Source organism: Aegilops tauschii, chromosome 4, assembly GCF_002575655.3.
Source record: "Aegilops tauschii subsp. strangulata cultivar AL8/78 chromosome 4, Aet v6.0, whole genome shotgun sequence".
In the NCBI taxonomy this organism is placed as follows: domain Eukaryota; kingdom Viridiplantae; phylum Streptophyta; class Magnoliopsida; order Poales; family Poaceae; genus Aegilops; species Aegilops tauschii.
The window spans coordinates 168,897,846-168,913,383 of NC_053038.3; the positions used below are offsets into that span (position 1 = coordinate 168,897,846).

At 45.7% G+C, this 15,538-nt stretch overlaps 1 protein-coding gene across 1 annotated transcript; it reads right to left on the reverse strand.

Moving 5' to 3' along the window:
* Positions 1 to 10,001: 10,001 nt before the first annotated feature.
* LOC120963381 (protein FAR1-RELATED SEQUENCE 5-like) lies at positions 10,002 to 14,209 on the reverse strand. Its single transcript, XM_040387999.2, has 4 exons — positions 14,182 to 14,209; positions 11,407 to 13,114; positions 10,234 to 10,846; positions 10,002 to 10,022 (listed from the first exon to the last, which is right to left on the reverse strand). Exons 1-4 carry the CDS (start codon positions 14,207 to 14,209, stop codon positions 10,002 to 10,004), a joined length of 2,370 nt encoding a protein of 789 aa, XP_040243933.2.
* Positions 14,210 to 15,538: the final 1,329 nt, after the last annotated feature.

A 15,538-nucleotide genomic window follows, 5' to 3' on the forward strand; every position in this document is an offset into this window, starting at 1 on the left:
GCCCACTATCATTACCAGAAGCAAACTTTAGGAGGATTCTCAAGTCACATATTCTTCGTCTCTTATCTTATCAGCAGCAATATTGGAAAAAACGTTGCACTATACGTTGGGTTAAATTCGGAGATGAGAATTCAAAGTTCTTTCAAGCGATGGCCTCTGAAAGGATGAGAATTAACAACATTGCCTCCCTGACCAATGACAATGGCACCATCGTGGAGGATCATGCTGGAAAAGAGGCACTCATCTTTAATACCTTCAAGCAAAGATTGGGCTCGGCATCACATCATGATATGAAATTCAATCTGGATAGAATTATTAAAAAAGTTGATGGGTTAGATGAGCTTACTGTTCCATTCACCACGGAAGAGATCGATAATGTTATTAAGCTCATGCCAGTTGATCGTGCACCTGGCCCGGATGGCTTTAACGGTGCGTTCCTGAAATCTTGTTGGCACATTATCAAACACGACTTCTATAAGCTATGCTTCCAATTTTTTGATGGTAATCTTAATATTGAATGCATTAATGATGGTTTCATCACGTTAATACCCAAAAATAATGCCCCATCATCAATCAACGATTATAGACCAACCACTTTGCTAAACTGTTGTCTCAAAGTCATAACAAAGCTTCTTGCCAACCGCCTGCAAAGAGTGATCCTATGTATAATTCATCGAAACCAATATGGATTCCTCAAAGGCCGCACTATCCAAGATTGCCTTGCTTGGGCATTTGAATACATTTACCAATACCAGGCCTCTAAGAAAGATATGTGTTACTCAAGCTTGATTTTGCCAAGGCGTTCGACACTATTGATCATACAGCCATGCTAACAATAATGAAGAATATGGGCTTTAATGACAAATGGCTTGGTTGGGTGCAATGCATCTTTGAGTCTGGTAAATCTGCGGTTCTCTTGAACGGTCTACCTGGACGGCAATTCCATTGTAAATGCGGGGTCCGGCAAGGCGATCCCTTCTCGCCTCTGGTATTTGTATTGGCGGCTGATCTCCTGCAAGCAGCAATCAATGACGCCTACACTAGAGGAGCAATCCAGCTGCCTTTCCCCACGACCATTCAAACGGACTACCCAGTCATTCAATATGCGGACGACACTATTCTAGCCATGCCAGCATGCACAACGCAAGCAATGATCATCAAAGACATTCTCTCGGACTATGCTACCTCTATTGGTCTCAAAATAAACTTCCACAAGTCTACTTTGATCCCCATAAACTGTCATGAAGACACGTACAACTGCATTGCAACCATCTTTGGGTGTGTGGTGGGTAAGATGCCCTTCACATACCTCGGTTTGCCTATGGGGACGACCAGGCCATCTGTGCTAGATCTGTTCCCTCTTGTTTGTCGGCTGGAACGAAGGCTCTCTGCTACACTCAACATGATCTCCTATGGGGGGAAATTATCACTACTCAACTCGGTCATAACCTCCCTAATCATCTTTGCTCTTTGTACTCTCAAGCTGCCAGTGAGCGTTATTGAACTTCTGGACAAAATCAGACGCAAATGCTTATGGACCAAAAAAACGGAGAATGGGGATTCTTGCAACTCTCTTGCGGCTTGGGACATGGTCTGCCAACCCAAAGCTTCGGGAGGCCTCGGTGTCATTAATCTCAAGGTACAAAGTGATGCACTTCTGCTAAAATACCTCCACAAATTCTATAACCGATGGGACCTACCTTGGGTGGATCTCATATGGAACACGTATTATAGCAACAAGATCCCCCATGCAGCTGATCCTTGCGGGTCTTTTTGGTGGCGGGATGTGATGAGACTAATGCCAATTTACCGAGGGATTACAAAAGCCCAAGTTCACACGGTGAATGACATACTCTTCTGGAAGGATCATTGGACGGATGGTATTCTGGCAGAAACACACCCGCGGGCTTTCTCGTTCGCCACCCAGGAGGATATTTCTGTTAGAGATTTCTTGGGGGCCACGACTTTGCGCGAAATGTTTCATCTGCCGCTTTCGGTACAAGCGCATGCAGAGACTAGAGATCTTCAACGTCTCGTACGTGACATTCAACTGCAAGATAGCCTCTCGGGGAATGATAGCTGGAACTGTACTTGGATGACTCAGAAGTACTCGGCCAGCAAATACTATAACTTTTACTTCAGGGAGGTTTGGGCCCATCAAACTTGTACCGGGCTTTGGAAGTCTAAGGTTACAATGAAAATAAAGGTTTTTGGGTGGCTTCTTCTATCTGATAGACTCAACACCAGAAACATGCTGAAGTGAAGACACTACAACATTGGCAATGACTATACTTGTCCCCTCTGCGAGTCCAACGTGGAAGAAACACTTGAACATCTTTTCTTTGGTTGTGCCTTCAGCAAGGATTGCTGGTCTGATATTGCCATTTGCTGGAGTTCTCAAGGATCACGACTAGATTGGATAAGCACAGCTAAAACTGTATGGAACAAGCCAATGTTCATGGCAATATTTTTACAAGCTGCTTGGAGCATCTGGAAGGAACGAAATAACAAAGTCTTCAGAAGAATAGCACCCACGAAAACATCCTGGATTTCAAGACTAAAAGAGGACCTATCTCTCCTAACTCATAGGGTTGGAGATAAACACACCTCCTTTCTCACCTCCTTTGTAGCTACTCTTTGATTTGTTACTTTCCCACCCCCCAACCATCCCCAAAGGGGACGGCATGTACAGCACCATATGTAAATCCTCTCATTTATCAATTTAATTACACAGTAGGAGGCTCTCCTACTGTTTCAGGTGTCAAAAAAACAGACGGCGATGAGGTAACTGTCCACCCCCAGCCCCCTTCCCCTATATGTTTTGAATGTCATGTTGAGTTTGCAATCGTCTGATAGGGTCTAAACCTTCATGATAGTGAAACATGGCAACAAATGATCATTTCTCTGTTTTGCAGAAGAAGAAACGTAATCGCAATAGGGCTTCACAGGAACGCCTGACTATATTGACCGAGGGATTCACCGACGACCAGAGGGAGCTGCTGCTGAGTTGGGGATGCAGGCTCTGATGGATGTTCGGTGCAAGAATCTAGTGAACCATGTATGCGCCTGGCTCGGTGAGATTTACGAGCCCGCCTCCAGGGAATTTGTGATTCCGGGACATGGAAGACTGCCGTTAGACGAGGAATCTATGTTCTGCACGTTGGGTGTGCCCCGTGGAGAAATCAAAGTCCCGTATGAGGTCAATAATACGATTGAGGAAACGTTGTTTGCCTGTTTGTTTCCTGGGATGACATCCATGCCGAACACGAACGTGCTGGCAAATTCGCTGGAGGGCATGAAAACCCATGGCGAAGTTTTTAAGATGAAGCTTCTCATGTACCTGATCTCAGCTGTTTTTGCGCCGACCACATCTCTTCGCCCAAGCAACAAATGCTTCCCCATCCTGGTGAATGCTCTATCTCTACTCCTTCATTTTTCCTTCAATCTTTTGACTCCTATGTCATCTGTAAGCTAGTCACTACCAGTTTTTTGATGTTTTCCCATTTTGATTTCTGATGCAGCAACTTCTTGTCCTGAAATTTGTGTCGTGCAGGCAAAACTGAAAGAAGTGAAGAACATGAATTGGTGTAAGTTCATTGCGGACTTCCTGCATGATGCATTCTCAAACAAGATGTACCAGAAGGGTTGTCGACTCCATTTAATGGTATTTTTGTACTACTCTTTTGCAAACACTCCTAGCTCCTTGAGCATGCATGGCAACTATGATGGTGACATTGTGGCAACTACCATCATAACAGGATGGCAACTGCCAACATAACTAGAATGGTAACTGCCAACATAACTAGATGGCAACTGCCAACATAACTAGATGGCAGCTAACACATATAGATGGCAACTAACAGAAATACATGGCAACTCTTTCCTTCTTCATGCCCTCCAACTTGATGATTGAAGGAACATACGTTAGCTTCTTTTTTGCAAAATACCATGATGGCAACTGATATTTTTTCTTTTTAAATTGTTGTACATTAGCTCATGTACGTCGATCGTCTTGATCTGTCCACTGTGGACTTTACTGGGATAGGAGGCCCGCCGCCTCCACACAGGTTTGCTGTTTCTGCGTGGACTTACGATGTTGTCAAGGTTGTGCTTGCCGCGGACAAGATAACTGATACAAAATACGGGAAACTGCAGGTTAGTTCTGGCTTCTTTCTTTGCACGACATTCTTTTAATTTTGACGCTGCATAACATATGAAAAATTCCCCATACGGCAACCGTCTGTGGCTAACAAGAGATGACTACCTTGTTAGCCATGGCTGTCTGCGCATGGTATCCATGTCTTACGCCACATGGCAACTCTGCCATCCATTTTGAAACTTCTATCCTCTTCCTCTTTTTTATTTTTATTTTTGCAATACATGAACTGTTAGTTAGTGTTCATTGTTTTCTCTCTTTACATGCTAGCTGTTTTTTTGGTTTTTTCCAGCTGATGGCCAAGCATGCTATAGACTACAGCGTGTTTGGTGGGCCTCAAAACTTTGGAAAGTGGATGGACGTGCACTCAGCTCCGTCTTGTCCTGTTGAGGTAATCAAGGATATATATCTATGGTTGTGTTTGGTTTATTTTGATCTTGTGCCCGTGACTTTAATACGGTTGGTTACTGTTGCTTCTTGTTTCGTGCACAGGCGAGGGCACCTGTTGAGCATCTAATTGGGTAGTTTGCATCCGGAATGACCAGCTTGCTCGGGAAGTTGGTTGAGGGTTGGACGTCCCTTAATGGCTCTGACAGTGACATGGTTGCGAGGCAGTTCACTCCACTTGTTGAAGAACGGACACATCGGCCAACTGGTTGCCGTGGTCGGTACGACTACAACAGCTCGCAGGAGCTTCCCGACACACAAGATGAACTAGATGGAGATGCTGCTCTCGACAAGGACGACGACGATGACATGGAGAACGTGCAACATGACACCGACGATGATGAACATGTCGACGTTCGTGTAGGTGGTAAGAAGGGCAAGGGTGTACCAGATGTCCCCTCACCGGAGAAAGTCAAAGAACAGACAGCTGCGAGAGGCAAGGGGGTGTCGCCCTCAAAGAGGGGGAGGGATCCAGAGGAGGTTGGGCAGGGCTCTCCTGTCAAGAGACCTAGGACCGATCCCTTAGCTGCTAGGAGGAGGTTCGACTTCTTTTTTAGTGTTTTGTTTTGTCTATCCTTTCGAACAGACTGACCCCCTTTTTCCATTTGTTTTTGCTAAGCGTGGCAACGATTTTCGTGTCTGGCACTTGGCACCTTTTTTGCCTCTTTCTTATATGTGCAGCGAGGCGACAGCTGGTGGACGAGCAGTTACGAAGAAACAAGCACCAACGCCAACCCGTGTTTCTGCTCGATTGAACAAGGGTGCCCCTATTGCTGGTGACACGCATTCCACTAGGTCGTCTCCTCGTACGTCGACGTCCAACACCGGTGATCCTGTCGTGTTGCCAGATTTGAGGAAGACAGTCAAGAAGTAGGTTATCCATGTTCTTTCTTCATTGCCATATTGCTATATTTTTGCCTTTCAATGCAGCTGTTCAGCTTGCCACATGGGCTACTGCCATTAGTCCCACATCGCAACTACTCTTTCTCCCGTGCTCTATTTCTTCTTACTACATGGCAACTCCTGCCTGTTTTTGCATGGCAAGTGCTAACCAGGCAAAATGGCAACTCTTATTCCACCTACATGGCAACTACCAGCTTTTCCATCTGTTTGTGCACTCATCCACACCTAGTTTTGAAATGGCATTCCTGGCACATCACACATTTCTTACATTTTTTAAGATGTCTACCATGGCAACTGCTGCTTGTTATGCATGGCAACTGCTAACTGGTCCACATGGCAACTCTTATTCTACCTACATGGCAACTATCATCTGTTCATCTAACAATGTTCGTGTGTCTTTTTCAGGGTGAAGAAGACTACCACACGCGTGATGAAGCAGAACCCCAGAGACCCACTCGACGCATACACTCAAAGCTGTCGACAGGTGGCAACTCAGACGTTCATGAGGTGCCAGTGCACAAACCTGCTGCTGCACCGTCCACTGTTCCCACTAGCTCTGATGCAAGCGGCCGAACATCTCCGCCGGTTGCAGATGTGCAGGCTATGACAGCAGGCATCCGTACATTTGGGAGTGACGAGTCGGTATCTGCCAAGACTGCTGAAATATTGCCCACTCTGCTAGCAATGAAGGATGCTGTTGTGAGCCATGCGACCCGATCAGCAAGTGTTGAAGTGGACGCCCCCAAGATCAACCTAAGCAAGGAAGATTCCCACTCATCTGACAAAGATTCCAAGCGCGTGGGTGGTGGCACTTCTTCGTCCATGAAAGAAGGGGCTGAGGCGATAGTTCATAATGATATGCCATCCATAGGTGAGACTCTTGGCACAACAACTCCAGCTTCTGGTGCTCCAGAGGTTGCCAAGGTGACCGTTGCGCGAGCTGGTCTTCCACCTAGGCGTCGTAGCCCCCGCAAGCAATCTGCAAACACACCCAACGCACCTGCTGTAGCTAGGAGCAGCAGAGATGACTCTGGTTATGTGCTTGCGTCCACACTATTCCCACCACCTGCCAGAAGCAATGTTATGGAGAGAATGGAAGACCAGAGTACAACCGACCCAGGTGGCAAGCCGGGCACGACTGACGGAGGTGAACGTGCGGAGCAGACTGCGTCTTTACCCGCAGTGGATAACCCCAGCTTAAATCTGCGCACTTCTAAGCTCCCAGTCAACATCGGTGTCCCCTACAGCCCAAACAAGAAGATTGTCAAGAAAGCTGCGACTGATACCGCTGATAGCACGCCCCGTCCTACGAATAAGCCTGATGACTGTGCAGCAGCCGATGCAGAAATGTTTGTTGAACTTTCACCCTTGGATTCTGCCCAGCAAGCTGTTCGCGGTCCGGCCAGTAGGCAGGAGAGGCACCCAATGGCCTTCACCCCACCGAGCTGTAGCCTTGGCATTGATCGCAGTCAAGATGAACCAGTGTTGCAAGATCCTTCACCAGTTGCCTTTGCTTTCCTCACAGGCATGGCCCCAATGATGGCGCAGCCAATGGTCGATGGCAAGAAGGTTGTGAAGTTCGCAGAGCCGGTTGTGCAAGGTACATTTCTTTATGCGTTTATCATATTCGTGTATGCATCTTTTTAGTTTGACTTTTGTTCCAAGCATTTTTTTGGGGTTCTCACTTGTGATGGCAAATGTTATCTGATGGACATGGCAACTGGATTTGCTTGCATGTTGTAGCCTACATTTTTCTATTGCCATACTCCATTTTTCCATTCTGCAAGCACATGGCAACTGCAGTTGATAGATCATGGCAACTGTAGTTGTTGTCACATGGCAACTACAATGTGTTGCACATGGCAACTGGAGTTGCCTGCACATGGCAACTCCCTACTTTCTGTGCTTACATCTCATATTTCTGCAACCTTCATTTCAAACTAGATTTGTTTTGTTTTCCAAGGATTCCTAACCCACTTTTTGATCCGTGCAGCCACCCCTGAGGAGATTACGCCGTCACTTGATGAAGCTTACCGCAGGATTGAGGAGGCAGCATTGCAGAGGAGGTCCTCACGAGGTCAGGGCCAATCAAGTTCCAACATGCCTGCTGAGTCCGTATCTGAGGATACCATTAGAAGTGCCACCCCTGGTTCTGTGAGGCAGCGTAGGGTAGTTCACGTGCCACCCGCGGATGATTATGAGCCAGAAGTCAAGGCCACAAAGGATCAGAACCAGCTGTACGATATTGTCAAGCGCTTTGGAAATGCGAGGTCCAACAGCAGTCACATGAAGGAGCTGAAAGCGTAATGACCACACCCACATAAACCTCTCATTTGCTTTGCTCTTTTTACTATTCATCCTTTTGATATTTCTAGATATGCTCCATTTACGTTTTATTTCTTTTTTTCACTTAGTAGACATGATTCTTTCATGTTATATCATTTTCATACAGCTCATGTTTGGACAGAACCAAGATCATACAATGTGATGCGACGTACGTTGACCTGGGAGATCTTGCCGAGTCTGTGAGGCCACTCGGTAAAATGTCGAAGAATGTAGTTGCATGTGGGATTGACTTCATCAACAGGCATATGGATATGTCTCCCGACAAAACAATCATGCAGTACACTGTGACGTGCAAAATATGGGATGGTGACTTCCACCACAAAATCCTGAGGAATCATTTTGCTGCACATGGTGATTTCAAGCTCACAATGAAGAAATGTGTGAGTACTCCTTCCTTTTTTGCACATTTTTTTCCTCCCATGTTATTTTTTTGCCAGTAGCTATGCTTCAGATGTGGGCTACACCCTGTTTTGTGACAGTTGTTTCATGTGGCAAGAGCTGCCATGTAAAATGACTTCTGATTTGCTTTCCAAATACAACCTATGTGGCAACTTCAAACTAAAATACATGGCAACTTTGTTCATACATGGACGGCAACTTCTTTTAATTACCCACTACAACTAAACATTATACGTTGGTCCATTTTTCTTGGACCCTTGATGCTTTCGTAGTCACTCATGTGCCTGTTAGTGTAACCGGTGATATCTTTACATGTCATTTTCCCAACTACATCATTTCTGTTCTTAATGTGAGCTCTGCTTCTTTTCTTTCCTTCATTTTTGTTTGCAGGTCTTGTTCCCCATGTTACAGGAGCTTGCACCACACGACCCACACGACAAGTGTGGTCACCACTACGCGATCTGCCTTGACCTGAAGAACCAACGTTTTGAGGTTCTTGATTCAATGCGTTCAGAAGCTGATGCAGACCTTACTACGCATGCTGAATACTTCATCAACAACCTCAAAGAGACATGGAACCGTCACTATGAAAACTCAAAGGTCCAGATCAGACATTTTCCAATTGAGTACGTGGCGACTACGAAGCAAGGAAACCGGTATTTTCTCATCTTTTCTTCATGTGTCCTCCAAACCAATGCTCACCCTCTCTTTTTGTCACCTCTGAATTGAAGTTTATGATTTTTTCTATATGTTCTTGTGAGTTAACCCGACTCTTTTCTTGTTTAGGCACGACTGCGGCTTCCACACATTGGAATACCTTGCAAAGTGGGAAGGTCGACGGGTTCCTGTCGTCACAGCTGCAATGGTCGTCGACCTCCGCAAAATTTACACATGGAACTGGTTGATGAATGAAGATTTCGACACGCGATCCAACGCACGTGAGTTCATAGAGGAAGCTATGAAGAAAGCCGCCAAGAAGTACAAGTGATCATGTGGTGCTCCTGACGGAACGCCTACCTTACATTCTGTTGCCGAGGAATGTAAGGTATTACCTTGTTTTTTCAAAACTATGTCCGTGTAATATGCTATGACTGCATCTCCCCGTAGCCTAGTATACAGTGGTGGCGTGTGAGTGACATTTGAATAGTTTGTAATATATGTGTGGATGTGAACCTACTTAGGTTTGACAGCAGATACGTTTATGTGTTTTCAGTATTATTATGTGCTTGTGGGTTGGTAGTACCAGCATGGTGTTTTGAATGCGTCCTTGATGTCTGAAAACATGGCAAATGTAATTGATCAGTCATGGTTAGTGAAAGTTATCGTTCTTTCTTGTTTGGCTTTTTGGGTTTTTTGCACTACTAAATGTACCGGCTAGCATGGTAGTTTGATCACGGAGCAGTAACCTGTGCGGTTGCTGCACGAGACCGTTTCAGCTTGTTTCCCATAGTTTGCACCAGAATACAATATGTGTGACTAAAATGCGCTGACTGAACATGGAAATCTACGCGGTGAAGATTGAGTACAACTAACATGGCATGTTCGGTACAACTAACATGGCAGATTCAGTAAAAAATAAGATGGCAAATTCAGTAAAAACAACATGGCAAATTCAGTAGAAATGGCATGGCAGATTCAGTAGAAATGGTATAGCAGATTCAGTAGAAATTGCATGGCAGATTCAGTTCAAGTAACATGGCAAATTCAGTGCCATACACGTGGCAACTGCAGCTATTCCTTCATGGCATTTTTACTTCAGATTCTGATGCACCTGAAGAGTCATTTTCCAGTTTTTACAAAATTTAGAACATCTAGATTACAAAAAAAATGTCACCATGGACCAAGTCAAAGTGCTCCAATGTTGTTTACGGATTGCCCGTCCCTTTCTTTGGTTTCTTGTGTTTTGCTTGAATCTCCAATCCCGATTTGTATCTTATCTCTTTTGGACGCCCTTTTGTGATGGAACAGGGCGGGTTCCTAACCTGTGTTTGTGTGCTTGCTATTCCAGATCCTACCTCCGAGTTTTCAGGTGATGGCCCTGTGGACGAAGGCACACTTGATGTGCGGAGGAACCTGTGTAAGGCTTCCTCAGCTTTCCTCTTCTTGATCTCATCAAGCTCTCTTTTGAGGGCCTTCCTGTGTTTTTCTGCGACCCTTGCTGTCTCATCACTCTTGCACGCTTCATCAATTAGTTCAGCATAGTACTTTGTCAACACAACGTGCCTCACGGCTTCCATGGTTGACTCTGGTCTCTCGTCATGCACGGCCAAAACTGCGTTTGATGTTTGCGGCACCAATGCGTCGTCAGCGTCCCAAGTCCATCGCCGCCTTATGAAATGGCAGGGCATTCGTGTCACCGCGTTCAAGTCCATTACTTTTAGAATGTGATAGCACACAATCCCGTCCCGTTCGAATTTGCAGCATTGGCAGTAGTATTCGCCTTCGCTTATCGATGCCTTCACAAAGTAGTTCCTTCCCTTGTCTGGGTCTTCAGGTTCTGAATCCGACATGCCCATGATAGAACACACCTTGAACGTATGTTCGCCCACCTGGAAAGCCGTGTACATGCTGGCACGCTTTATTTCTTCCTGGAATCTGCAAGTTTTGTGTGGTTTTTGTTAAACTCTTGTGTGAAGTTTTTTGTAGCACCTTGTGTTTGTTGTGGCCAATGGAATTACAATTCGTTCAAACATGGCAACTACAGTTCATTAAACATGGCAACTGCAGTTGAGTAAACATGGCAACTGCAGTTCATTATACATGGCAACTGCAGTTGAGTAAACATGGCAACTACATAACAACTTCAATTTGGCATTTGCATTCCATACCATCATGGCCATTGGAATTTACATTTCATTAAATATGGCAACTGCAGTTCATTAAACATGGCAACTGCAGTTCATCAAACATGGCAACTGCAGTTACGCAAACATGGTAACTGTAGTTGAGTGAACGTGGCAAACTGCAGTTCATTAAGCATGGCAAACTATAGTTCATTAAGCACGGCAACTACATATCATGTTTACTCTGTACCTAATGGCTACTTTTCAACACAATCATCATTTTCAAATAAGCATTTCAACTGCATTGCATTCTACATGGCACCTGGTACCTTCATGATTTGTGCAAATAAGATTGTAACACAACTAACTTACTTGTTAAAAATCATGTTGGTGTATATCTTGCTCATCTGCCTCCCCATTGGTAAATATGTTAGCAATTTTGGCTGCTTGAGCGCGGTGTTTGCTTCTTGCTGTAGCTCGGATCCCAATATTTTTTGTTGCAAAGCGGTGTACTGCTTGGCAAACTGTAGTAATGAGTTGCCAGGGCTCACGTACCGCTTCAAAATAGCATTGAACCCCTCAATGCGTTGTGTAGTCTGCAGAAACGGGAAGAAGCACTGCATGAAGTAGGCCGGCACCCAGTACATTCGCTTCTCCCACAAGCTAGCAAGCGTCTCGTGGTCTTGGACTTGATATGTTTCAATCATAGCCATCCAGCTCCTTTCAAACTCCTCCACTGTCAAGCTGTGGTCCACGCACAGCTCGAATGCCTTGTGCAGGTCTGGACGGTCAGCAAAGAACGGTCCTAGTGTCTCCTCAGCCTTCTTTATAATGTGCCACCTGCAGTGCCTGTGCACTGCCAACGAAAAGACCTCTATGCCTGCACTCATGCTAAAATCCTGGTCTGTTATTATGTTCATCGGAGCAAGTCCACCCATGCACTCCAAGAAGGTCTTGAACAGCCAAACGTACCCATCCGTGTCTTCGTTCCGAACGAGCCCACATCCGAACTTCAATGACTGATTGTGGTTATTTATTCCTATGAATGGAGCGCATGGCATCTTGTACATATTAGTGAGATATGTCGCGTCGAAAGAAATGCAGTCTCGGAAATGTTTGTAGGCTCTTCTTGCAGCACCATCCACCCAATACATGTTCCTGACACGGTCCTCATCGTCCAATCTTATCCTGTAGAAGAAATTTTGATCTTCTTTCGCTTTCTCATCGAAGTAGGCTATCGTGGCTTCTATGTCAGCCAACTTGCTTTCTCTACGGTACTTTGCCTTTAGGTTTGTGACGTCTGCTGGTAGGTAGGGCATGCTACTCAGAGACCCGTTTTTGCTGTGGATGAGGGAGAGTATCTGCACCATTCTTGATGGACCGACGTTACAATCATGTAGCAGCTTTATGAATTTCTTCTCGAGGGGGGTGAATCCTCTGTGGGCGGTCAGAAATTTTACCAGGTCAAACTTCTTTATTAGCTCGTGGTTGTGCTCGTCAAAATATTCAGTGACCACCCACTGTGCTCCATCTACGTTCAGCTTACACCGGACAGGGCATTCCGTCTTGACAATGATACCTCTCTTTCGTTCCGGAACGACAGGTGCATCACCTTTGCCCTTCTTGTTTCTTCGTGCCTTGTAGCACCTCATCTCACCTCTGCTGTACTCGTTAGTTTTTTTAATTTTTCTATGGTATTCGGTGTTGACCGCAAACCCATGGAACTTTGCATATGTCTGGTAGAATTCCTTTGCATCTGCAAACGAATCAAATCTCTGCCCAAGATACGGTGGCTGGGATACCATGATTTCTGATTGCCCACCATCTTCATCCCCTTGTGCTTCGTCACCGGTTTCATCATTCACTTCAGTATCGGCGGCTGTTTCATCTGCTTGAGTGTTGCTTGTGCTGGTGTGCACATGTGTGCTTGTCGGTATTGCTGGCACGATTGCCATTTCCGACACTGACTCGGCATTTTTTGTGGCATGAGTGTTGGCTGGCTGGTGGAACGCGTCTTCCGTGCGCTCAGAGCTCCCCGCAGTAGATGTCCCCGCGCGGCTGTTAATTGTAGTTGAAGGTCCTGCATTTAAAAAGCAGGTACGAGCGTAAGATTTTGCTTGAATGTCATGTGTATCGTAACGGAGTACAGCAACTGCATGTGATTTTGCATGACATCATTTCACACAGCAAGCCGTGAATCTGCATATGGCCATGCATGGCAACTGTAATTCTCCAGTAATGGCAGCTACAGTCCAACCACATGGCAACTACCGTTGCCAACACATGGCAACCAGCGTCTTTTAGCTTGAGAACTTGTAGCATATAGCAATGGCAGAAATAGTCCAACACACATGGCAACTACTGTTGCCCACACATGGCAACCAGCTTCTTTCAGCATCAGAACTTGCAGCACATAGCAATGGCAGATACAATCCGGCATACATGGCAACTACTGTTGCCAACACATAGCAACCAGTATACTCTAACATCAAAACTTTGTATTCAAGGCTTGAGCTCAATACGCAAATGTGAACAATCATGAATGTTGCACACACTCTTATAGCAATTGGCAAATCCCGAAGACAATATACGTCTCTTTTGCACATGACCACTTGGTAGCATTTTTTTTTGTTTTTTCCACCACCACCGTTACAAATCTACTTTTCTTCACATGCTATTCCCCACAAAAGCAAATGCAGTACTGTTTTCTGTTTTCACTTTTTTTTACCTTGTTGTGCCGCATGTGCCGATCTTGTGTGGTCTGCCATTCCAATTTGATGTGCTCTATCTGCAATAGAGCTTTCCTGCAACTGTGAAGCTTGCCATGAGATGTTTGCCGATGTGGTTCCACCGTAACAACCTGCGATCATGGTAGCAGTTGGTCATTGCATGGCAACTGTAGTTTGTTCAACATGGCACATGTAGTGGTCCAACCATGCCACACAGATTGGTTCACACTTGTCATCCACAGTTGTTTAGACATTGCAGTCACATTTGATTATACATGGCAATTGCAGTTGTCTAGGCATGGCAACTGCAGTTTGTCCAGCCATGGCAACCGAAGCTGTCCAGGCATGGCAACTGCAGCTGTCATATATGTTCCTTTCTCCTAACTCACTTTCCACAACTTCACTTTCATGCGCTCACCTGTGTACGACGTTGATGGCAGGTACATGGTTGCTGCCTGATGCCACATGCTGCATGAAGGTCCTACATTTTTTCCGATATAACTCGTGAGTCTTTTGCCATCCTTGCAAGTTTAATTTCATGTCCACAACAATGAGTTCCTTTTTCGTATGGGTTACCTTGATTTGCCACATTAGCTAGCTGAAGTTGGTTGCCCGTACATTTGTGAGCGTTAGTGCCCTGTGACGAAACTTGCCATGCTGCCCCCCTGATTGTGGTTTGGTCATAAGAACCTGCTAAAAAATAGATTGTAGGACATAAGTAGAATGACATCTTCATCGTCACGAACATGGCAACTGTTTCTTCTTTGTTTATCATGCATCGTACCGATGCCCGCGTAGTGCTCTAGTAGTGGCAGCAATGGCCTGCATCCCAAGGTGGCATTTCCGGCCTTTGAGAAAGCCAAGGATCAGCGCCATCTTCGTGATTCATTCTTCTGCTTTTTCTTTTCTGCCACTGTGCTTTTTAGTCACTGCATGAACAAGAACGCATCAACAATCCGCAAAAAGCGTTCTTGCTGTTTGCACGTAGAAGATAACACGGCAATCTCATAACCTTTCTTGCGTAGGCAACTAACACCTCATGGCAAGTAGGACATGCACATCCATTTTTCTTTTCTGAATTCTGGATGCCATCTATCATTTTGAAGCGATGGCAACAGAAAATAAAATAGGATGGCAAGCAATAATATAACATGGTGGCAACTACGGACAACGATAGATGGCAACTGACGTTAGATACAAGTGGCAATTATTTTTCCTCCCTCCCCATGCCAAATTCCTCCTTTCTCTCCCTATTTTATAGTGATTACTACGCTACCAACTACTCGCATCAAGCCAACCCAGAAGCTTGGCACAAGTCTAGCATAGTATATGGCAGATCTGGCGTATGTTGGTGGGCAAATGCAAAGACACACAAATTCGTGGGGTGTTTGCCCTGATAGCGTGGATCCAGTCGCCATCTTCGTGGGCAAATTTTGCAAATTCAGATTTCTGGACAAAAGAAGGTCGAGAAACAGAAGGAGATCGGGGATCCACCTGTTTTAGCTCGTCGTCTTGGGAGGGCAGGGTTGGGGTGGGAGGGGGGTAGGGGGGTGGGTGATTAGCTGTGGGAAAGGCGCTAGGGATCTGCTCTGGTTGCCATGGCAACCAGAGAAGGAAGGCGACGGAGGTAGGGGATCGAGAGGTGCGAGACAATGGCGGCAGGGCGGACTGGGGATCGGAAGGAGCCCGGGACGGCTGGCGTGCTGGGTCGTGCGGGCAGCGCGGTCGTTTGGCCCGAACGTGTGAGCGGTTTTGCCACACACCGGACGTGCGGG

What these genes read in the sequence shown, in the direction of transcription:
- LOC120963381 (XM_040387999.2), bottom strand. Translation starts at nt 14,209, where the DNA reads ATGTACCTGCCATCAACGTCGTACACAG. An exon ending in GCCATCAACGTCGTACACAG is followed by an intron (nt 13,115 to 14,181) that starts GTGAGCGCATGA and finishes TTTTAAATGCAG; the next exon opens with GACCTTCAACTACAATTAAC. An exon ending in ACCAACATGATTTTTAACAA is followed by an intron (nt 10,847 to 11,406) that starts GTAAGTTAGTTG and finishes CAAAACTTGCAG; the next exon opens with ATTCCAGGAAGAAATAAAGC.